This window comes from Folsomia candida, unplaced genomic scaffold, assembly GCF_002217175.1.
Source record: "Folsomia candida strain VU population unplaced genomic scaffold, ASM221717v1 Fcan01_Sc014, whole genome shotgun sequence".
Lineage (NCBI taxonomy): Eukaryota > Metazoa > Arthropoda > Collembola > Entomobryomorpha > Isotomidae > Folsomia > Folsomia candida.
In genome coordinates this window covers 2,025,974-2,051,805 of record NW_019091206.1, presented here as the reverse complement: position 1 = coordinate 2,051,805, position 25,832 = coordinate 2,025,974, and the positions used below count along the sequence as shown (strand labels likewise).

Here is a 25,832-nt window from a genome sequence, read left to right as displayed (position 1 = left end):
TTGGCTGATCCGGGCCAGGGCTCGCTCGTGAGTGAGTGAATGGCAACTTGGCAACGTTGAAGTCAAACCCGGACGATGGAATGCAAATTAATAGTATGACTAGCGTACCCCCGGCGCTACGCGCCTACCATGTAAATTATATAGTTACAATGCACACACATTTTTTCAAAATAACGATTAGTTATTCTAGTGATTTTTGGGAATTTGAGTGAATGTGGTGTGCGCGATTAGGGTCACGGAGTCAAAAAACTCAAAAACAAAAAAAAAATCTTGAAACCTTACTGGTGACCTTATTCCCTAAAGTCACCAGTAAGGCATAGTAAGGTATAATAAGGTATCTTTTATCACGTCTCCCCAGGGCATGGGGCGGCGTGATGAACTATTTATTATATATTTATTATAAGCCACTAAATAGCTTCTAGGGGACCCTGAGTGGCAACGCATGTCGGTGATGCGTCAAATTGACCCGCTACAAAAGTAGTAAATATTGCCCAATGAATGTATTGATACAGCGACAAATTTACCCCACGCCATATTGACCCAGCCATAGATTGACCGATGTATGTACCACTGCTGAAATGTTTTTTGCAAGACACACCCTTGGTCACTAGCATTGGTAACCCACTATGGTCCCCCTGGTTGAATTTTATGGACATTTAACTTCATATTCTTCCATAAAGTGTAATTATGCCTCTTTGTGCCAAGTTTCAACTTTCTAAGACCATTTGTGAAAATCGGTGGGGGTCACCCCACTTGGGTCCATCAGGGCTAAAGATTTTTAAGTTTCACTTTATATTCCGAGTTTACACCTCCATTGGGGCCATTGTGCCGAATGTCAGCCTTCTACGATTATCTACTTCGAATATCCTGCACGAAACCCTCGATCCACAACACTAATATGACCCCCCCTAATCTTTTTTGATCGAACCCATTTCCGAACTCGGTCATTGCATTCCCCAGGTACATGTTTGTATCAAATTTAGTCAAAATCGGTCTACGCGTTCGACAGTTATCGAAAAACAGACAGATAGACGGACATGACGATTGCATAAGCCCTGTTTCGGGCTAAAAAGTCACAATTTAAAGCTTAGGCGAGACTCACACTAATAACTTATTTTCGTGAGTACGGCCATAGTATTTGTTGTGGTACAGTGTTTTGTAATAGTGTTGTGGTATGTGATGTTAGTGGTAATATTTTTGACCACAAAAATTGATAGGGAAGCTTTTTCATTTTTCAGGAAAAGCGAACGATGTAAAAGTGTTGATCCAGCTTTCAATATTTTGCTTTCTTCATCTTATTTCCCACATTCCACGCTTGTCTGATCTTTCGGACATAAATTTTCCTTCCGCCTCTACTACCCTTATCTGGATTTTCCTCCTTCATTTCTTCGCCACGCTTATCTGGTGCTTTGTAGTTGATTTCTTCTCGGCCACGGTTATATACTGGAGAGCGAAATAAATTATACGGGGTACTCCGCAAAATTTAAGGGCGAATAACTTCACATGGGTCAGAAGTGGTCATGGCGGTTCCTTGAAAGTTATATTTTAGGATTCCGCACACTTTGGTGGAAATTTTATTGGGTTATATTGAAGTTTTGGAGTAAAATTCAAGCTGTAAATGCACAGATTAAATACATACTGCTCGGAGGACTTAATCCTGGTCGAACTATTGTTAGGGAATTGATTTGTAGATTGAATTTTTGGTAAAACCCAGTAAACCTTTAGTAAAACCCCAACAGAACCTCAATAACATAGTAAAAGCTCGGGGGTTTTCGTGATTTGAAACCCAGTAAAACCAAAAACCACAGCCCAGTAAAACCCGGGGTCGGATTACCCTGGTTCGGATATTTTATAATGTTGAATATAAATAAATTTGCCGAACATGAGGCAGGTCCCACTATTCTTATCTAATTTCATAGGTTTCATGCATATAAACACATTTTAGGCTTTATTTCAAATATGTTCATGCTTCTACTATTTTCTCGAAAATGCACACGGATTTTAATTTTGATTAGAAAACATATCTATAAAATAATGCCAATAAAATAGGCATACCTTTACGTTCTTCGTACATATCCTTCCTTAAGTGTTAAGTCCATATTTCCTTAGTTCTCTTAAATACGTAATCGCCTTTGACAAATTCGGTTTTGGAATATTTTAATTTTTGAAGTGATGGCAGCACTAATCGTTGCCCAAGTTTCAAGCATTTGTATTTCGACATAAAACTCTGTAACTACATGGACTTAATTGCAATATGAAAGAAATTCGATAAACAAATATTAATTTTCCTTACCGCTAGACGCAACCAAATCCGTGTCAAACTTTGAACTCAATTCTCATTTTCTCGAAAATGCATACATTTTGTCAATATTTAGACGATTTGGGAATTAAAAACCTACCGTGTAGTGTTTATTTAGCTCGAGTCAGGGCCTCTGACCCTGACTCAGAGTCCCCTCTTCTGAAATTTGGTCAATTGACCCAAAAGGTTACCAAAGTTATGCAAAATTCAATGACACAAGACCCATCTATACTAATTTGGAAAAGCAGTGTGGGTTACCCGATTGGCTTCCTCTAATAAAATTATTCCTGAAATACAAATACCCGTCACGCTTTCACTAAATTTCACCCTTTTCCGACCATCTTCAAAAAACGGGCGTGGGTGACCTGATAGGGTACTTCTGCATAAATTTGTCTAAAATTTCCTTATCAGATTTTTTAGATATGAGCCAGCCATTTGCACAATGTATGCAAAATTTCAATTGGTGTGGCCGAGTTAAACAAATTACAGGTATTTTTTACAGGTATTCAAGAACAGGTATTTTTTACAAGGGACAAATGTTTTCAAAGCACCTGGAATTTTGATAATTTATTTATATTGTGATTGCTGAAACTTCAAGCAAGTAAAAGTAATATTCAACATGGAATGGGTCTGGCACTTGAGTAATCCTGTCCACTTGGATCACCACGTTACAAAAAGGTAGAAATTTCAAAAGGCACAATAATTGTGAAATTAATTCGAGTTCAGATTAGTAATGTTTAGTAATAAGAGGTATGCCAGAATTTGATGTCCTTTGGATAGGTTGTTGGACTTGGTGAGTGTACAAAAAGTGAAGGAGGGTTAGGGTCCATGGGCACTCTAACGCCCGCCACACCCCTTTTAATGGGTGTGGCGTAAAAATTTCGTATGACGAAAAACCACAAAGCTTCGTGTGTGAAAATGATACTGCAGAAAATTTACCGGTTTTTGCGCAGAGAGTATGTTAATAATTATGCTTGATTGCATATATTGGACATACAATTGATGTATAAAAAATTCTACAAAAAAGTTTAATATTTTAAAATCTATCTATATGTATATATTTTATATGTATGTATATATTTAGATAGGAAGATATACGTCTCCATATGTTTGGGTTTTATTCACCAGTAATTATGCACATATTTTTATGAAGACTACAATATGCAGATGTTCTGTAGAATTATGCAAAACTACGCACGTATCATCTCCATAAACGACATAGTACGCAAAAAAACAGCCAGTTTTGTGCAGGATAATTCTCATACGCGAAACTTTGTGGTTTTTTGTCCTACGAATTTTTCACGAATCAGGCGAACTAATGCATTCTCGACGGATCAAAAATTAATGCCGTCCAGGTTTTGAAAGATTACTAAATGTCATTTAAGTTAAATGAGTCTTAAATCTGTTTTAGATGTCAAGCGAGAGAAAAAGTGAGCGAGAGCAAGGGGGAAGTCATCGCGAGAGTAGGGGTGAAACGGGAACGGGAGTGGCAACCACACGGGGTCCGCTTTTCGTCACTTCGTCACGCCGTTTCTCCTCCGAACCTGAGTATTAGGAAAAGTGCAAAGAGAAACGTTCTTGTGATGTTTGGCCTGATTTTTTGATATATGTCTCGTCAAAATCCCACATTTACACGAGAAACACTTGCATTGTCAGTGTAATACTTTGTCAGTTTTCTCTGCTAAAGAATAGCCTTGGTAGGAATATTATTATGAATAATGGCCCAATTTTGTCTAAATATTTCGAGTCGAGTCAGCCACAGTTGACCTGATGGAATTAGTACTTAAAGGAAGGGTCGCTTACCCTTGGATAAAATTTTGCATAAATTGAAGAAAGGCACAACGTGCATGCAATCCTATGTAATCCCGATAAAAGATACACACGCGCTCCTGTTTCATCCTTAAGTTAAAAAATATTTATAACTGGTTATTACTCACAATTGGTAAAAGTCGTTGTCGAAAGCAACGGACCACATGTTCATGAATATTTATTATGTAATGCATATTTAAGCATGCATATTTTAAGCATGCGTAGCTCAAACTACAGGTAAATGTGCTGCTAATTGATGCGCGAGATAAGTATGAAATCAAATTATGTATAATATGAACTTCCCAGTGTTTGCCATGAAGGGTATGACATGATCGGGTGAGCCGAGCCGAGTGCGAACACCTGCTCTCCGCACGAATATATAAAATTAAGTGGTAAGTATATAAAATAAAAGGCTATGGGTGGTTTCTTTGTTGTTGGCGGGAGGGATTTGGACACACACATTTATTTCTCTTCATACTTACTTGAACGAGTAGAAATTAGATAATCCAATATGGGGAAAATCTTCAGATTAGATAAATTGCTTTTGCAAATATTTCTTAGGTTTGTGTTTGATACTGTATAAGCATTCAGCATGCACATGTGTTTATGCGGGAATGAACATGTTTAAATAATACCCCGAATGCGTACAAATTTATACTACTTATTCACATGCAGGCATACTTACATATATATTTCCATGACTATGTAGGGTACAACATACATTTCTTATCTTGCCAGCTTATCTAAATACGAACAAACCTTTATGAATTGGATGTAGAAGTGGATCGGCAAGGGTTCGAATGAAACAAAGACTTACACACAAGTCAGTTTATCAGTCTTTTTGGTCAGTTTATTCATATTTAATATATGTAAAGGATTTACCGGGAGAATATGATATTAAATTTGACACTTATTACAGATTTACAAAAATATATTTTAAAGGAAAAATTACAATACATATGGAATTAATCGCCCTTAGGAAACACCTTAAATATTGATTCAAACCTACCTAGATAGGTATATATGTATACAATGTTGCTTGACAATTAGCGTTAATACCTGTGTATAACGCTAATTGTCAAGCAACATTGGTATATATGTATACTTACATAACTACATGCTTGGTAAGTTTGAAAAAAAACTAAATTATTCACACGCAGATTTGAAATCAAATGTTCTCCTCCTTCTCTTTAAAATAAATTCAGTAGTTCCAATCTACTTATTTGCGCACAAACGAAACACATCGCACACACACATAGCTTACTTGCTGTAACTATGATTCGCAAATCTCAGTATACATACATATACATACAAACATATGTAACTAAATGTGAAGTGTACGACCAAAGCGTCTCTGGCCATAGCTTAACCAACAATGAGTATTTATTTCCTGTTAAACAACCGATAGTGGAGAAAGTTATGAATCTATGTAAGATAAAAATATTAGTTTTGTGAGTTTTGTTACTACCATAGATACTGATTACATGTGGTGATAATTGAGATATGATTGGTATAAGTTTAACTGTCCAATTTAGCAATGTAAAAAAGGTCAAGCAGGGTTAAATGAACTTCTGTAGTGTAATATTTGTCGTACATGTCTGTAGATGTTGCAGGGTTTCGAACTTCAGGCTCTCAAAATTCATTTCATGTTTTTTTAGAATCCCGCAGTGTGCGTTGGCCTTAGCAGGCTGAAAATAACAACGACTAAAAGGCTATGGGCGGTTTCTTTGTTGTATTTTATGCTGAAATCGGGTCAAACACTGGACGCAATTTCTGGTCGGACAAAAATGTTAATTACTAAAGGGGACATTTTGCACGGGCGTTGGAAACTACTTGAAAATGTTTTGTTATTTGCACCAAAAGTACAATGTGTTAAGAAGACATAAAGTTGTATCCTAAACAGTGTATAAATAAAGTCTTACGATGTCGACATGTCGCAATAGAAGGAATTTGGAAAACGTAATTAACCTTTTGTTTATCTCTCTTTTAAATGCAGGGTCCAAGTACTTGTGCTGTAAATCTTGATAAAAGAGGAATTCACACCTGGTGTTGGCAAAGCCTATAGATTTTTGGATGAAGTTACGGATTGTTCCACATGTCTAACACAGTGCGAGGATTTGTTGATCGAGAAAACAAATCTTCGCAAATCATACCCCATTCAAGATTTGAAAATTTCAATAATGACTTCGTTCACATCATAAACTATTTTGGTAAGATAGGAACCATGAGGAAATTGACCAAATTAACAATAGATCAAACATATCGCACATCCAAAATCGGGATTACGCGATTGATACTAAAATTGGAGGTCCCCATACAGAGGACGATAACTTTTCAGCTTACAGAACTCCAACATAAAAATGTAGCTTCTTTAACGAAAACTTAACCATGCAAAAGAGATAATATGGAAAGAAACAATTAAATGATTATATCAAGCAAATATTGGAAGTTGGATAATTTCTCATTGCAACACACTAATTCACAATTTGTTAGTGCTATACATTTTGCTTTTCTAGTTTGCATGTCTTAATAATTTATTAATATTGATATATACACATGTGATAATTTAATGGGAGGACTCATCTTTTGATTTGAGACAGAGGCATTGTCATTATTATATTGATACACATACAAGTAATATATAATAATTTTTTGCCACACAACTGAAAGACATTTTTCAATGGTCGTAACTTACCATGGGTTGTTCACGACGCTTACCATGGGTTGTTGTTTATATAGTCATCCAGCCAACGATTCTAGTTTATCACCACTTCGGGCAAGATTACAGGTATATCGACAGAGTTAATGATTACTACATCGGGAGGGAATTTAGACCGCGTCCCCCCACAGGCGTTAACTTCATTGCCTCGGCAAATAAGGACCGACTAATGACATTTCTTCAAGAAGAAATTGAACGATGTTACTGTAAGGAAATGCGTATCATGTGGAATTAAAGCATCCAGATGTTTGGACTTCACGAGTGCGAAGTTCATCAATAACCCATCTAAATGTATATCCACGCATGTGTCAATGTATGTATGCATAAACCTCAAGATTAAAATAATTAGTATTATTACACTATTATTTAGTTGTATCCATTAATACCAGAGCTAAGGTAAAATTTCATGAACGAATTTATTATGATAACACATATGCAGGAGGATTTCAACAAGTAATTGAATACTATTAGTTGCCCTTGTAAATATATAACTTATTTATGCTTGCTGTAGCATATATATTTTCATACTGAAACGAGATTTGTAGAGTTGCCATTTCTAATTCAAATCAGACCTTTAATTGTACATATTGATAACATTGCGATAGTATGAGAATTTGGCAACCCCACAGAAATAGCAGAACTTAGACAATAATTCAACTCACCTACAGCACATGTCTCAGTTCATCACTTCTACAAAAAGAAATTACCATATATTTTCTTGTTAATTATGGACATTGGCTCGAAACTGGCCATGCAGTGGAACCACCCACGCATCACTTTATGAAGTTGTGTGAATGCACCCAAACACGAAAAACTGTTATGCAATATGTAATAAATCCATTTTGGTGCCAATTTCTATGTACGCTCCGCAATTCAAGTTCGCTGGTTCAATTTGTTTTCCAAGACAAACGGTTTAATTGCGAAATATTCAATGCAATTTAGTATCGAAATCTTCTCGCTGACAACTTACCGTTTGGATTCAGAACCTCGGACACCGGCACCCATCACTTGATAGCATATATTGGAGGTGGGTGCACCCTTATGCGTATACATAAATGCATTACCCATTATTGGAGTTAGTTATTAAATATACTAATTCTAAATGCACTAGTTCCATATAGCGACACAAATTACCGGAAGTCGTTGAAAATACCAAGAACATGCGTGGAAGTCCAAAATATACTCTGGATTTAGAAATCTTTATACATTCCGAAATTATTATTAATTACAAAGGGAAAAGTTACATTCCCAACTTGATTTTGCCTTAAATGCCACGAATTCCATAGCGCAGAATATTGTTTAGACACCTGAATTAATGTTTTTCAATATATATGAACCCCTCAATAGATTTTAAAAGCGCTAAGTATTTGCCATAGTTATCCCGGTTTAGCTATACCCCACAGGAGCCGCTTGCAAATTGCTTGACGTATTTATCCTCAACATACTGATCTATGCATGCATGCGAACCAAACCAATTTTCGTTAGGCGGGACACCATTGCGCTCAAGATAAGCCATGAGTAACTCAAGGATAACTTTGCAAATTGTAATGTCAAACACGAACTTGGCATATCATCTATTATCCAACCCAATAAAACCAAAATACTTTCTGCTCAACTAAATCAACGGCTCACCTGCACCAACCAAAACTGTTTTCAATTGTTTTTTATATTGAATCATTCTCTCCTACACCACCGCAGACACCTTTGTCCTAACCAACCTTAGCGATGGCCGGCCAAAATTTAAGTAATAAAACCATTGCCCCGGTTTTTGTAATGCTTCGCAAGTCTGACAGACAACTAGGTTTTGCGTCATTTAATGCAAAAATACAAGATGCATGCCATTACAATAATTATTTTGGTTAATCAACTACAACGAAGGGATTAAGTTTCTCTTGCAAGTCGAAAATTAATTAATACGTACATAATTGTCGGAATTAATATGGTAAAAGAATGTCTGTATTTTAACAGTTACGCTATCATTATGACAACAATGTTCAAGAAAGTTTTTCAATCCAAATGGGGGAGTAAATAATTCACGGGCAAAGAGCAGGAGCAGTAGCGTCGGGAACCTATTCGACACTCAGATTACGAAGGAAGAGGATTATAATAGTGGATTCAATCGTCGATGTTATTTCTTGTTTAAATTTCTACCATTTTTAATAAGCCATAGATACATTTGCTAAAATTGGATTATAGATTAGGAAATTTGTTATTTTTTTTGAAATATCCTGTCAAATAGCTGTTCCTATACAATATCCCTACCTTCATATTTATTCACGAGTATATGTATAAGTACATACATATACTCTAGATCTACATATATTGTATTTAAGTATAATCGCCATTCTGGTTCGCTTTAATCTGCTCAGGGTTGCTTTACGTCTTGAAATTTATTATTTATATTAATTTAAATTTGATGACAAATCTTGCAATAGTGACGCAACTTCCTACTGATTTAATAATTATCTACTAAGCGTATCTTACGGGAATGGCTGCGTGGGCGGGACGGTGAAAACACAGGAATTAAATCAGGCTAAAACTTAGCATGGGATTATGTTGGATGTGACCACCAGGACTATCAGGAACTACTTGCCTAGTTGCGGATTTCATCGGAAATATGTCGATTAAAGGAGGGACTTCTTACCCTTCTAAAATACCATTTAATGGATGATTTAAAACATAATACCAAATATTTGAGTGCAAATTACATTTTATTCTTTGAAGGTTTGATATGGCTGCAAAATATATTTTCTTCAGAGAAATAGAGCTGAAAGGTACCGGATTCGTCGTTGTGTTTCGTGTTACGAGGTAATATTTGTAGATATTTTACAAACTTTACAACCATCCCTCACAACAGGAAGATTGTGAAAAATCAATAATCAACAGGATTGTGACAAATGTGTGGCAATACCACTTTGTCTTACACTTTCGGTGTACAAACCTATCGAAAGTAGCACCTACATTTGATAGGTGCACTTGGGGAAATCTTATCAAAGAGAATTCCAGGCAACTTTCACCAACTGTTTAAACTGAAGCAGTTCAAATCATGTCTGTTTTTAGTCGCCATGCCAAAATACAAACATGGCAGGTGAAATTGACTGCACACATTTTTATCGAAGCAAAGAATGTGGAAGAACAGCCGTTTTCTTCTCTTTCTACTTATTCGTTCCGAGAACTATATAAATTTTCGCATCGTAAGACTTAACTTATTGACTTCCTCTTGGCTTTATATGTATGTGCTGAAAAAGCTCTTAGTTTATATGGCTACACATTTATGTTTCACGTTTTTTTATTTGTGACATCCCTAGTCCCTACTAAAACTTGCAGCGATTCTCTACCCCACTCGCTAATATTCCCAAATGCATCTTTCTCTAATGGAAGTTGAATCACTTGAAGATGAAAATTATTAAGAAATAATACTTTAATTAAAATTAGCCTTACAAGCGAGTAAAGTTCTGGAAGTGTATTTTTTCATTTCGTCCATTTTTCCTTGTCATGGACGAAAATTAAAAATAAACTATCCCAGTTTACTGATTCAATTAACTTTGACACATAACCCAACCAGCACTAAAAATCGTACCAATTTTTTTAATAATGGCAAGTTAGTTAACCAACAAGTTAGTTAACCAACAAGTACCCACCTCATCTTAATATCCTAAATGTAAATATGTAATAATTTAACTCAGGTCACTGACCTTAAAAATGAGTTTACAGGGCTACGTGAAACTTGGAAGGGTCATATTCCCTGCCAATATCCTACCAAATCTTACGTCAAGAGGTTTGACCATACACAAATAGTTATCAATTGATGAAGAGCATACCCCTTTATGATAATAAATAAATATAATAGTGAAACTCACTCAAAACGTAACCACAGATTTTAACCTATCAAAGAACTATTGCAAGTTTGCGATAGATTATTATATTGTTACCGAATTAATCGAAAAAAAAGGATTACGAGAATAACCATTTGTCGTCTATTACTTAAAACTAGATCCAATGTACAAGTTCAATTTCTCAAGCAAATAAGATTTACTGTTTGCACATATTTATGGCAGTAAACCACTTACCAAGGCAGGTTCAAAGCAACCCAACTAAAGAGGGATCAACTTGGTAGTGCTTTGAAATAGGAGATAAATGTGTTGCGTAAAACAGCAACAAATTTTTCCAAAGGCAGGATTTCTGTGTGGATCATTTAAATTATACAATATCGCACATTTTGATTTTTGCAGCTTCCCGGTTAATACGTCTCAAATAAATACATATCTTATCTTCAAACTCTAATTAAAGTTTGCATCTTAACTTGTGCCACGGCAAGAAAAAATTGCTATGGCTTTGGTTAAGATTTAAGTGTGAATTATTAAAATTATATGGTACCGCACATTATTTTGCAGCTTCCTGGTTAAAATTTGGCAACACACGTATCTAAATAATCTTCAAACTCTAATTAAAATCTGCCTCTTAACTTGGTCTTGACTCCACGAGGTGGCACTGGAATATAAGATGGAGTGAGGGGATAGCGAATGTTGTTTGGTCGGTAGGTCATTCGGGCCAGGGTGGAAGGATTTTTATAGAATCCCATACTTGCAATGTTGTCCAGGAATCTATATTACATAGTTATTACATATATTTATTTATATATGAACGAATTTTTTAATACAAAGGTGACACAGAAGTTTGTAAAGAATTATTGCTTTATTTTACCTCTTTTGCAGAATTTTTCATTCCTTTCACAGAAATCTTCCTTCGCGTTTTACTCGTTAATTTCCGATGAAGAGATATTCATTGTTTTCTACGCCCGAAGTAAAATTTGATTAATCAAGGGTAACTTTAGCTAACTTATACACTAATTTAATTATTTCTTACTTTAATTATTTCTTCAAATTTTAAAAATTTTATTTGAGGAATTAATGGATACGTCCTCGGAAGTGGCGATGGTACCTCGTCACACCTCCCCTCAATTACTGTGCATAAACGATACCAATAAAAAATTAACAAACAAACACCGTCATTATGGTTGATCGGGCATGGTTAGAAATTCATGTCTCAATCAAAAATCTGTCCTTTATTTATTCATCAGTCTTAAAAATATTATTTTACATGCCAAAAATATGAAGTGTTTGACCCAAGTCAAAATTCCCAGGATTTATTTGGAAGACATGAATTTATATCATTTTTATTAACTGAAACATAACTTTTGTCTAAAAAATAACGTGATTTTTTCTAAAAAAATGGATTTCGCCTGCTATATCAAGCATATCTTTACCAATGGACATACAAAATTACATATTTTTATTTAATGTATCGGAAAATATTCAATGCATATACATGTAGGCTACTTGATGTAGCAAATATTGCAGCCGTAAATATGTTCATTCTGTAAAATAAAAACTTACACAACCTCCACCACGTCATCTACACAGTTGTCAGGTTTATGCAGGTGACACGTTGTCACCTCCACGTCAGCCTCAATCCAATATTCTTTCCAGATTACGGATCAAATTCTACTTATTTCTGCAATTTGGTTACATATTCTCACAATAAAAAATTTAGTCATGGGTCTAAAAAATTATTAAAATTGACTGATAACTAACCGAATTTCGATACCGAATAAGAAATGTATTCTTCACATTTCGATTCACGTACGACTCTCTGGAAGCAAATAATTTGACCTGGATTCAGATAATGAAGTGTTTTATGTATGGTTTGTTTAATAAATAAACGATAAAATTCATAACAAGGAAGACAACAATATAGCAGGGCAGGGAACCTGCATAAAGTATGACATCAATTTTGTAGAATTTTGAGGTCAATCGTATAAATATTGTACGTCGTAAATGTTTAACATGACAGGAAACATGTCAAATTGGTAGCTCATTTACATAAATCAAATTTATGACATCTTTAACTCATCACGCTAACTTTTACTGGCATGGTTGGAGGGAGCAACCGGCTCATTTGGAGAATTCATGATGCAAATCTTAAAAAATCATATCAACACAAACTTTTAAATTTTGGAAAATTGAGCGAAAATTTTTCGTTTAATACGGTATGCAAATATGACAGCAACTTGCTGCTAGCAAAGTATTGATATGTACATACATAATTTCATACTGCATATGCATAAATAAAAGTGGTCATGATATAATTACTTCCCATTCATATTTAATTATATTGCGTGTCGATCTATCCCAAACAGTATTAGTTTGTTTAAGTTACAAAGCAAATCAAAAGTCAAAAATCGATCAATTTGTTCAGTTTTTCATGGTGACACGCACTGTATTGCTTTCAAAACGCTTGTTTATCTCAACTTTTATGCATGTTTTTTTTACGAAAACTTGAAATTGTGAAACAACGTGAGGCTTTAATATTTTTGTGTATCATAAAACCTATTACTTAATTATGGAATGTTTGATAAATGTAAATACATTTACATATATTATCAATCGATCTGTAAACTTTTTTAGAGAGGAATATATAATTAACATTAATAAATTGTGACTTAATTAATTGCGAGATAATTTAAAAAAAAGATTAAAGTCCAAGGGCGGCAGCAATGTCGATCCGCCCATGACCAAAAGCCTGATTGGGGAAGTCACCGGATTCTGGAAGGCCACAAATTCTGTCTTCGCTGGAAAGCTCTGGGTGTACGGCGGAGGTACTGAGAGCGTTGAAAACATCGTCATATGTCCAACTTGGGTTGACAGAAAGGAGCAGAGCAATAGCTCCAGCCACGTGTGGACAAGCCTATTAAATAATTACATTACCATATTGTGAAATGGTAAAATGGCATGCCATTTATTAGGTGTGAGCAAAATTCAAAAACATGCCATTGAAGTTCCCGAAAGAGTGACATAGTCATTTACTCCTGTCCCACAGGAAAGCGTGTTGCTGCCTGGAGCAGATAGCTCGGGCTTGAGAACTCCATTAGGGTTTGGTCCTCGTGAAGAGAAAGTGGCAATTGCATCAGTGTCTGTTGTGGCTCCGACGGAGATCAAATTGGGCTGATCTCCCGGTGAGGTAGAAGATGGGCAGGTAGGTCCAAAGTTTCCATTGGCAAAAACTGGTATTATTCCCGCGCTTCTCATCGCCAAGATTTGTGAATTGTACCAGGTTACCCCACTTCCACCGCCCCACGAGTGTGAGACGACATGGGGACGAGGATTGGCGGTTAACATGAATTGCGCACATTGGGTTAAAATGTGCTCTTGTCCGTTTCCATTGTGGTCCAGGCCTCGACATGCGATCCATCGTGCTCCCGGGGCGACGCCGATACCATTTGTACGCCCAACGATTGTTCCCGCGCAATGGGATCCATGCCCATTGATGTCAGTGGGTAGAGCAGTGTTATTTATGGGGTCCATCCATGCACCAGCGTAACCTGCGTTTAGCGCTTCGTGTCCATGATTGACCCCGGTGTCAATAATTGCGACTACAACCCCCTCTCCGGTGGTTGTCGGCCACACGGCTGGGGCACGGATTTTAGCAACTCCCCATTGTGGCAGGTTTTGGGTGACGTTATTGGATTCAATATTCAAGGTGATATTCTCATCGGCTGGGAGAATGCTGACAGTGTATGACTTGCGGATAATAAAATCTCCACTTTTAGCGGCGAGAGAGGCCAATTTTTCAGGCGTCAACCCCTTAATAAGAATGATATTAGACGCCCAGAACTGCTCGGTTTTAAGGCCAAGGGAAGATGCGATTGAGATAAAGGGCGCCTGCATAGAAGAAGTAAGAACTTTCAAGGCGGAGACGAGGGCAGACACCTTTGCGTCACCTGCAAGAGCCTGGAGGGCTTGGTTAGTTTCGACTTGCCCCATCATTTGTGGCAGCTCGAGGATGGCGACTGTTTCCCCATTCTCCACGGCGACCTGTAGCGATGAGTCAACGATGCCTGCACAAGCTACTGCCAAAGTAGCAACCAGAACGAGGAGCAACTTCATAGCAGATCTGGTTTACAACTGGACTTGGACAGCAATGTGAAATAATTCAAATTGTTTTCGTCTTTTATATCTGATGTATAAATGTACACGTTGTAGTACAACGGTTGTACATACACGTTTGCAATCAGGGCTGACATCCATGGATTTATAAGCTTGAATCTGGTCATTTTAAGTAAGGTACTTTGTACCATAATTATATGTTATTATTTAACAAAGTGATCATCATAAGAGATAAATCTTATCAATCATTCTTCGTTGAATGGAGATTTGGAGTATGTATGGCAAGGGTTATCTTCTCGTCCGCTCAAATTATTTGGGGTATTAGAAAAGGGAACATTGCAAAAATGATAACATTTATTTCACAACTTCATCTTTACGATACTGATCATTACGATGGTGAAATTCTGTAACAAGTCGATTACATTGTGTTTTGCTATCCATTTGGGCAAAAGTTGCATACATATATTTACTGTTTACTATATGCATCATCCATATGTACACATGTATTCATATGCAAATGCATATACTTATTCCTTAGAAGGTTTAAGATTTGCAGGTCTTTAGTCAGGTTTCGAGATAATTTAAGCATATTGGACTATGGATACCATACGAGACGCTTACACAGCAATAAAATCAATTTACAAGATTACTCGGTAAAAACGGTGGTGACGACATAGCTTTCGGATAAATACTAAAATTTTATGCATTTTGGGGTTGAGAGCAAAATGAAGGCGCTACTTATTGAGTTCTTATTTTTGCATAATTATGTATAGATAACGTAACTGAAGCTATGTAAATATCGGGGAGATGATAACATCGTTTAAGTGAAAATTGTGAAAGAATTGAAGGAGAAGGGCATTAGGCAGAAAAATTATTTGGCACATGCACCAACATATGCATATAATACACATGCAGTTGTGCCATACGTATGTATGTACATATGCATGAGTGAGTGTATGTATTTACTACGCAAAAAGGCTAGCATAGTATACTTAATATGCACTTACACAAATGTGCAAGCTTACATTATGTACGTGCACTATACTCACTTAAATAGGAAATATACTATGTATTAACAGTATAAATTGGAAATTAACACATTCACCGACTATGTAAATATTAACTTGTTTAACTATTAACTTGGTTTTGTAACGTACTCATTACACTAATCCAATTGAAATAAAATTCAAGTACTTACCTAGTATCTAATTGAGTACCTACTTAAATTAACTAAAAATTGAATGGACAAATCACCAACTACAGGTAGATGCCATGTGATCAAATATTCAGCTAACGCAATATTGTAATTACGTACATATGTAAATATGTATGTATGGTACCTCTTAACCGAAATGTCAATGTCTTTATAATTCAAACCCCGAGTAAAATAGTCAACAATAAAGTCAACACCACAAACTCAACAAACGGGATGCAGGTGAATTTGCTTGTCCATTGTGCCTTGCAGTCAACCAGATTGGTACTATTTTTCATGGTCCACCTTCCACCCGGCATCCGGCATGGTCTGGGTATAAAAGGTTCCCTAAATGCATTACAAATCAGTTCAATCCAACCAAAATTTTAGACATGGCTCAACTATCTCAGCTTTTAATCGGAGGTGTCCTCCTCCTCCAAGCAGTATTCTGCTACGTCCCAACCCAACTCTTTTTCCCATACGGACCCAACAACCGCGACGCCCAGGTTCCCATCGCAGACGATAACTTTGACCAATTCGACATTTCTGGGGGAAGCAGATACAATTTTTTTGGGACACCGTACACTCGCCTCTTTGTGAACAACAATGGAGGAATTTCGTTCAACAATGGTAATACTTTACTTTTATGGCGTCCTAATTACACCCACTGAAATATGCAAACAATTACAATTTATTCTACAATTTTCTAGGTGTTGCTACCTACACCCCGAATTGTGGACCCCTCACCACACCCATGATCGTCCCATATTGGGCCGACGTTGACACTCGGTTTTATGGGGGATCCGTCTTCTACCGCGAATCTCGGGATGCTTCTGATCTAGCCAAAGCGAAGCAAGAAGTCCAACGGGCCTTCCCAGGACTAACAAATCTGAACCTTAACTGGATGTTCATGGCGACCTGGGATAAGGTTCCATTCTTCGGTGCAAATTCTGGGAACTGCTCCTCCCCAAATATCAAAAACACCTTCCAAGCCATCCTGGTAACAGATGGGACCATGTCGTTCGCAATGTTCTACTATAACGAGATCATGTGGACGACTGGAACCGCGTCACGTGGTGACTGTCAAGGATTAGGAGGTGTCCCAGCAAAGGCCGGTTTCGACACGGGCGATGGCACAAACTTTTACTCGCTGCCGGGATCATGCACTTCGGACGTCGTAGGCGTCCCGGATTCCAGCAATGTCAACCAAGAAGGGAAATGGATTTTTAGAGTGGATCAGGCAAACATTGTTCCTCCAGTGACCGTGACGACGACGTCCGCGCCTTCCACAACTTCTCCATCAAGTAGCGACCACACCTACGGGGCAAATGTGACACATCCTCCTGCATTCGAGTCGGACATTGTCGCACGTACACGTTTTGCAACCCAAATTTCAGAGCATGGGATAACGAGGAATGTTCTCCAGGACTCTTTTGGAATCCATTGTCCGGTCACGTGCTATCCAGTCGGACCGGGAGTAATGCGTCATCCCCTTGCACCGGAAGTTGCGACTTGTGGGATAACCTCGATGCCGGGACACAAAACCTGTATCGATCCGATGCTTCGTGTCTCTCGCCCTCGCCCTGTTATTTCGAACCGACCGGGGACTGCGCCAGTACGTACAAGTATCATCCCGAAGGGGCTGGACAAGGGGACGTGCGGATTGTCCAGTGTCCATACGATTCTCGACCAGCGGCGGGAAACCGGAGGCTAATTTGGGTACAAGAGAAGGAATCTTGCGACTTTTGCTACAATGCGAGGTCACCTATTAACGGAGGTGTGCCTTGTTGTGACGACTATTCTGGAGATGGTGGTAGAACAACTTCGCCTATTGGGGGTGGCTATGATGGGGTAGACATCACAACCCCGGGCAGTAGGACCACATGGCCTGTCGGAACTGGACGTTGAAGTGTATAAGCCCCAACTTCAGGAAGTCTCTAAATATTAGGAACGGCACAATACAACTGACGGTTTACTCTTTAAAACTACAAGTAAAAATAGCAAGATGTTAATCATAATTTGAACATGTTAAAATTAAGTTTTTTGCAAATTAACAAATTGGAAATAAAAAATTCAAGCACATAAATATTTCCTTGTGTAAACTCAGATTTGCATAATTTTACTTCAAACATTCGACAAGCACAAAAATGTATATCTGGATATAAGTAAATATGTGAAAATGTATGTACACATGCATGTTAATGCGGGAGAATTTTGACCAATAAGGACATACATACATAGATACTGCACCAACGTTGCTTGCCAATTGCCAAAATGACTACTATTATAATAACTTAATTATACCCACCCACCCATACATATATTTAAGTATAACACAGTCCATATTTCTTTAAGTAAGTTACTTTAATTCTACTTATTATGATTATGACTACCTAATATTGTGTCTGTATATGTACATGTGTAGTAATATTCATCTTGTGTATGTACATAAAGCACCCAAACGCTAGACGGACTTACTTGCGTACTAATTTAAATACGCAAATAATCTGTTTGACATTTACATACACATGCAAGCAATGTGATCAAACGATGGCCAATTCTTGTCTAATTGTATATGAACATATGTGCATATGTATGTATAAATGTATGTACAAGTACGTGTACAAAGGGGAATGTGTGCATATGCAACATGTGTAAGCATACAAATATGCACTTGTGCTCCAGTTATGTCCCATCTGTGCACTTATGTATGTATGTATCATCTCTAAAAAACTAAGATTACAGATTTCCTGTCTGTGCTCGTTTACATATTTTTCTTTGCCAGGGAAAAAAAATGTATTTCTTCGTCCATGAAGTGTGAATGTACATATTTACGTAAATACATACATTCATGTATGCATACATACATACGTACTTACATATGTACATACACATATGTAAAATAATAATTTCTCATCACCAATAAAGAACGTGAAGACAAACTTGTTACTTAAATACATAGTTCCGGCTTGCAAGTGTCAAGTTGGCCAATTATTTGTAGCATACTTCCTTACATCTCAGTCTGTGTAACATTACTTTACATTTACCAGATCCCAACTAAATCCCATGGTGGGTAAATATACAATACGTTTCTTATAGGGAAATAAAAAAATCTTACGACACGAATTACATCATATCATTATCAAACATAATTTTCCCAATATTTTTGCAGATGCCGGTACTAGAAGCAGCGACATGCCAGGATTGTGTGCAAAATGCTGGAGGTTTTTGGTCGATACGGACGGATGGTTCATCGAATTGTTTCTCCGCGTTCGATCCACCTGCCGAATTTTTTCGAATAATAATTTCGACATTGGTTGGCTGCTCGTCCCTCGTGATGACGCCAACAAGCCCACCGCCGTTGGAATGTGACGACGGATTTTTCACTGGTACGTTGATATTATCCCAAAATTTATCATTTTATAAATATGCATTTGTTATCCGGCAGTTAAAATTAACAGCTTCATAGATATTTACTGCATAAATGTATCAACAGGAATGATTTGCGGAAAAACCCTGCCCATCATTCGCTACCCATCATTCCCTACCCGGTGCATATCCCTACCCTCATGATTCCCTCTCCATCATTCCCTACCCGAGACAATTCCCTCCCCATCATTCCCTCTCCACCATTCCCTACCCAGTCAATGCCGAAATGCCGGCAACAATAATATCTAACGACATCTCTCTGTGGAATTGTTTCCATTCTGTGCTGGAAGATCTCCCGAAAACCAACAACGCCTGTGAGGGATTCCACAACGGATTTGCGTCTGTTCTTGGGGCTCATCATCCCACAATCTACAAATTAATAGACAGTTTGAAAGATGAGCAAGTTCTGACTGAATTGGCCATGAGCCAATTGGCCATGGAGCCAAACATTTCAGTTTTGCAAAAATGCCAAACTTGGCCAGAATTTAGAAAACATTTTAGAAACCTATTTCATAAATAATCATTTTCGATATCTTCACCCCCAACACCGATATTCGAGGTCAAAGTGTAATGTATGCACTTATGGCCTATGCCAAATAATGTTCCAAATGGTTAAGTACAATTTTACAAAGTTCAGTTTTACAAGTTCATTTTTAAAGGTTATCTTCTAAAAAGGAAGATTATGGGTTTCCTGTTGCGCTTCCTGTATTTCGCTTACTACGAGACAAACATATTGTTTCCTCGATGAAGAATATGAACAAATCTAAATGATAATTTCCCGTCAGTAATAAAGAGCTTGAGCCAACTTTGTAACTTACATAGTTCAAACTTCCAAGTTGACCACTGGGTTATTTTAATAAAAGCAAAGTCTTGAAATTGTTTTTTTTGCTTGTAGCATACACAGCTCTCGAAAGATCCATGTATCTTTATAACTTTACCATGTTTGTATGTATGGGTTTAGACTTCAAATAAATTTCATGGTGATTAAATATTTACATCTGTAGATAAATATTTTTGACAAGCTACTTATTTATAACTTGCTATCCATCCAGTTTCGTAAATAGAATTCGTTCTTAAAACACAAATAGCATCACCCCATTATCAAGATTGGTACTCTTTGTGTCTTTGCAGATGTTAGTATTAGAAGCCGCGAGCTGTATTGATTGTGTGGAGCCTATTGGAGGGAGTTGGGCGATAAGGCAAGACGGTTCTGCGGCGTGTTCCTCGGCGTTCGATCCACCCCCTGGATTTTTTTCCGAGAAGAATTGAGACGTTGGGGCATGTCCCTCGTCACCACGACAACCCCACCTCCGATGGTCTGTGAGGACGTATTTATCACGGGTACGCCAATAAATATGGTATTTGTTATCGTCCAGTCAAATTTAATACCGTCAAATTTATTAATTTAAATTTGATGGTTGCATAAGTATGTATACACAACATACAGGAGTTTTTATCGAGATGGGCACTTCGGCGGGAGGAGCGGTCTTGTTTTGGATTTTGAAACGTTTCTATAGCCATGTGTCGCATGGTGTAGGATAATTTCGCAGTGACCAAGGTGACTAATTACACAATCTATGTAATGATCCGTAGCTCTTCTCATATAAATATATAAATGGACGATAATTTCGTCTGTAGACGGCTTGTGAGCTACGTTACGCGGACGCATCATTGACGATTAAATAAATATGAGTATGCAAATAATTTTATGTACATATTTAAGCATGTTCCCATTAACATGTTTATATTTTTTTGCAGTAAACCATATATATGTATAAATAAATTTAGTCAATAAGTACCGTACTCACGACAGCTTATTTCGCATCGTAACTAATTTAGCAAATTTGCGAAACTCAAAGAAATTGTATCTTGAGGGGCTTCGCAAAATATGAGTTCGCAAAACTGTAAGGCACAGATTTGTAAATATTTTTCCATGGATTTCTGTAATTTTTCTCGTCTGTGACGGAGAAGAGATGTTTGCGAAATAAGCACATGGTGAGATGCTGGGTAAATTTGCGAACTAAAATCCCATTATTTTTCATCAAAATTTTTGCGAAATCTCACAGAACTTCGCAAGTTATATTGCTATGCTCAATTTAAGAGAGATGAGAGATATGGGAACGTTGACGTGAGTACGCTCAATATATATATGCATATATAATCAATTATATTTAGATACGTCTTTCTAAGATCTGGATTATTATCCCTGTAAATCTTAATTGTCGCAAAAATTTGACAAACAGTGCGCAGTAAAGTTTACATGATATTGTATACAACAAATGAGCCCTACTTCTACATAAATTAACATAATGGAGGTAAAAATGATACATGAAAACAAATAAACATATAGATATTTATTTCTCATTCGGATTATTTATGTATTAATATTTTACAAGATTCTATTACCCACATTTACGCAAAACAGCATAGAACATTATGAGGGGATTCATGTCGTCAAGGCGTATCTCCGTTTCTTGAAGGCTTCTTAAATAATCTCACAATTAGATTATCTACCTACAGAGAGCAATTCCGGTGCAAAATAAAACCCGCCTCTTTTACCAGCTTTCCATTGCTTCTTGTATTTATTTACATTGTGGTGTATACATAGTTATAAAGTGAAGTTTAAGTTTACCAAATTTTATGCAAGTCTATCAATAAATTGTGATTACTTTAAACAAATTATTTATCATGTTTTAGCGTAAATTCCGCTAAAAGACAAATATGCATGCAATTTACATCCGTTCCCATATTCGTACAGCCTTATTTATCGGACGCGTTTCAAGCCCTGCATTTTCAAAGCTTAAACCCTCCCTGGTCACCTGTGTGTCATAGAATCCTGTCCTAACAAAGTCCGACGATCCATGCATCGGAATCGTAATGTTCATTGGTAAAGCTGCTGGAAATCCATTTTGATACCGTACGTTACTCAGGTGATTACTACTTTCTTCCTGTAGCATTCCAAATTCCGCCGCCTGTCCACCTTCTGTTCGAAAAAACAAGCCAGCATAAGTCTCCGAGACATGGCGCCACTGAAGGGTGGGCCACAAAGTTTGAGGCGATGGGTGTGATGGCAGTTGCACAGAAATAAATCCTCTCGGAACTAAAACACATAAACATATGTATGTACATACTGGGCATCATACTATTAATTTGCATTCCATCGTCCGGGTTTGACCTCAACGTTGCCAAGTTCCCATTCACTCACTCACGAGCGAGCCTTGGCCCGGGTCAGCCAACGCTGCACAGCTCACTCCACCGGCAACACTGCATTGCTTGCATGCATTAACATCGCTTTCACTTTGTCTCAACCCACTCGCGTACCCAAGTATCATTACCAAAAGGCATATTTGCATGCATGAAAAATTTAGGAAATATGTATTTATTATTTACAAAAAAATGCCAAAATATTTATTAAAACCTAAAGATATATGTGAAAAGCCCAAAAATTTGAATGGCCGTTTGTAGTGACTTTTTGATAAATATTTTTTAACTTTAAGTCTCATCATAAGACTCTCAATATGTCTTTTAGCAATTTTAGCCCGGGCTTATGGAACTGTCATGTCTGTCCGTCCGTCTGGGACACGATAGAGCCAAAACGGCTGAACCGATCGAGTTCAAATTTTAACCAAGTATGTATGTTATGAAAATACAGGTTAAGTTCGTAGATGAGCAAAATCGGTGGACTGGTTGACCAGTGGGGGTAGTATAGGTGGTGGGGGTATTGGTATTCTGCATCAAAATTTCAAAATAGTGCTAGAGGCATGAAATTTGGCATACATGTCGCTAATGGCAGAAAATGAGAGATTCTTACTAGAAATTTGAAAAATTTTCATGTAGAGGCACCCTATCGGGTCACCCATACCGGTTTTTTCGAAATGGTCGTAGAAAGCTGAAATTTTGCATACATTGTGCAAATGGCTCATATCGAAAGAATCTGATAAGGAAATTTTAGAAAATTTTATGTAGAGGTACCCTATCGGGTCACCCACACCCATTTTTTGAAGATGGTCGGAAAAGTGTGAAATTTCGTGAAAGCGTGACGGGTATTTGTACTTCAGGAATATTTTTATTAGAGGAGGCCAATCGGGTAACCCACACTGCTTTTCCAAATTAGTATAGATGGGACAGAGTTTTATGTCGAAATGATTGGTAACTTAACGGATGGGACGGCAAGAAAGCCAATCGAGTAGTGCAGTTTTACAAAAACACGTTTCAAACTTGGGCAAGGATTAGTCGTGCCATCACTTCAAAAATTAACATATTCCAAAACCGAATTTGTCAAAGGCGATTATGTATGTACGAAAATTGAGGAAATATGCACTTTATACTTAAGGAAGGATATGTACGAAGAACATAAAAATATGCCTATTTTATGGGAATTATTTTATAAATATGTTTTCTAATCAAATTGACAAGCTATGTACATTTTCGAGAAAATAGTAGAAGCATGAAAATATTTGAAACAAAGCCTGAAATGTGTTTATATGCATGAAACCTACGAAATTAGATAAGAACAGTATGACTTGCCTCATGCCGAACCAGGGTAATCCGGCCCAAGGGTTTTACTGGGCTGTGGTTTTTGGTTTTACTGGGTTTCAAATCACGAAAACCCCTGAGGTTTTACTATGTTATTGAGGTTTTGTTGGGGTTTTACTAAAGGTTTACTGGGTTTTACCAAAAACTCAATCGGCAAATCAATTCCCTAACAATAATTCGACCAGAATGAAATCCTCCGAGCAGTATGTATTTAATCTATGCATTTACAGCTTGAATTTTACTCCCAAAATTCAATATAACCAAATAAAATTTACACCAAAATATGCGGAATCCTAAAATATAACTTTCTAGAAACCACCATGACCACTTCTGACCTATGCGAAGTTACTCGCATTTAAATTTTGGGAAGTACCCCGTATAATTTATATCGCTCTCCAGTATATAACCGTGGCCGAGAAGAAATCAAGTACAAAGGACCAGATAAGCGTGGCGAAGAAATGAAGCAGGAAAATCCAGATAAGCGTAGCAGAGGCGGAAGAGAAATTTATGTCCGAAATATCAGACAAGCGTGGGATGTGGGAAATAAGATTAAGAAAGCAAAATATTGAAAGCTGGATCGACACTTTTACATCCTTCACTTTTGCTGAAAAATGAAAAAGCTTCCCTATCAATTTTTGTGATCAAAAGATATTACCACTAACATCACATACCACAACAATACTACAAAATACTGTACCACAACAAATACTATGGGCGTACTCACGAAAATAAGTAATTAGTGTGAGTCTCGCCTAAGCTTCAAATTGTGCCTTTTTGGGCCGAAACAGGGCTTATACAATCGTCATGTCCGTCTATCTGTCTGTTTTTCGATAACTGTCGAACGCGTAGACCGATTTTGACAAAATTTGGTACAACCATGTACCTGGGGAATGCAATGACCGAGTTCGGAAATGGGTTCTATTAAAAAAGATTTGGGCCGGCGGGGGTCATATTAGTGTTGTGGATCGAGGGTTTCGTGCAGGATATTCGAAGTAGAAAATCGGAGAAGGCTGACATTCGGCACAATGGCCCCAAATGGAGGTATAAACTCGGAATATAAAGTGAAACTTAAAAATCTTTGGCCCTGATGGACCCAAAGGGGGTGACTCCCACCGATTTTCACAAATGGTCTTAGAAAGTTGAAACTTGGGACAAAGAGGCATTATTAGACTTTATGAAAGAATATGAAGTTAAATGTCCATAAAATTCAACCAGGGGGACCATAGTGGGTGACCATAGTGGGTGCAACTGACCAAGGGTGTGTCTGGCAAAACAAAAATTTCAGTAGTGGTACATACATCGGTCAATCTATGGCTGGGTCAATATGGAGTGGGGTAAATTTGTCGCTGTATCAATACATTGCTTGGGCAACATGTACTGCTTTTGTAGCGGGTCAATTTGACGCCCCACCGACATGCGTTGCCACTTAGGGTCCTTTAGAAACTATTTAGTGGCTTATAATAAATATAATAAATAGTTTATCACTCCGCCCCATGCCTTGGGGAGACGTGATAAACGATACCTTATTATACCTTACTATTCCTTACTGGTGACTTTAGGGAATAAGGTCACCAGTAAGGTTTCATGATTTTTTTTTGTTTTTGAGTGTTTTGACTCCGTGACCCTAATCGCGCACACCACACCCACTCAAATTCTCAAAAGTCAGTAGAATCACTAATCGTTATTTTGAAAAAAAAATGTGTATAGAAACTATTATGGTAGGCGCGTAGCGCCGGGGGTACGCTAATTTACAGTTTATATTTAAGCACATAGAAATACATACGGTGTGAATCAAGTCAGGTTGATGCGATAGATATTCATGTAAAACAGTTCAAATTGAAAGTAGAACGTGGGCGAAGAAAGTGATGGACTATATTAAGAGTGCCGCAAATATTTAACCTG

At 37.3% G+C, this 25,832-nt stretch overlaps 1 protein-coding gene and 1 long non-coding RNA gene across 5 annotated transcripts; one reads left to right on the top strand and one right to left on the bottom strand.

Moving 5' to 3' along the window:
* Positions 1-13,361: 13,361 nt before the first annotated feature.
* Positions 13,362-14,773, bottom strand: LOC110856084 (subtilisin Savinase-like). Its single transcript, XM_022104525.1, has 2 exons — positions 13,658-14,773; positions 13,362-13,574 (listed from the first exon to the last, which is right to left on the bottom strand). Exons 1-2 carry the CDS (start codon positions 14,771-14,773, stop codon positions 13,362-13,364), a joined length of 1,329 nt encoding a protein of 442 aa, XP_021960217.1.
* A 4,113-nt stretch (positions 14,774-18,886) lies between these two features.
* On the top strand, positions 18,887-21,758 carry LOC118437593. Of its 4 annotated transcripts, none has more exons than XR_004836199.1 (5): positions 18,887-19,034; positions 19,138-19,354; positions 19,462-20,735; positions 20,842-20,952; positions 21,033-21,758. It is a non-coding gene; the product is annotated as an uncharacterized LOC118437593 (long non-coding RNA). The 4 variants fall into 4 exon arrangements; XR_004836198.1 differs by having other exon boundaries at positions 20,822-20,952; XR_004836197.1 differs by having other exon boundaries at positions 20,842-21,758.
* Positions 21,759-25,832: the final 4,074 nt, after the last annotated feature.

What these genes read in the sequence shown, in the direction of transcription:
- LOC110856084 (XM_022104525.1), bottom strand. Translation starts at nt 14,773, where the DNA reads ATGAAGTTGCTCCTCGTTCTGGTTGCTACTTTGGCAGTAGCTTGTGCA. An exon ending in CTCTTTCGGGAACTTCAATG is followed by an intron (nt 13,575 to 13,657) that starts GCATGTTTTTGA and finishes ATTATTTAATAG; the next exon opens with GCTTGTCCACACGTGGCTGG.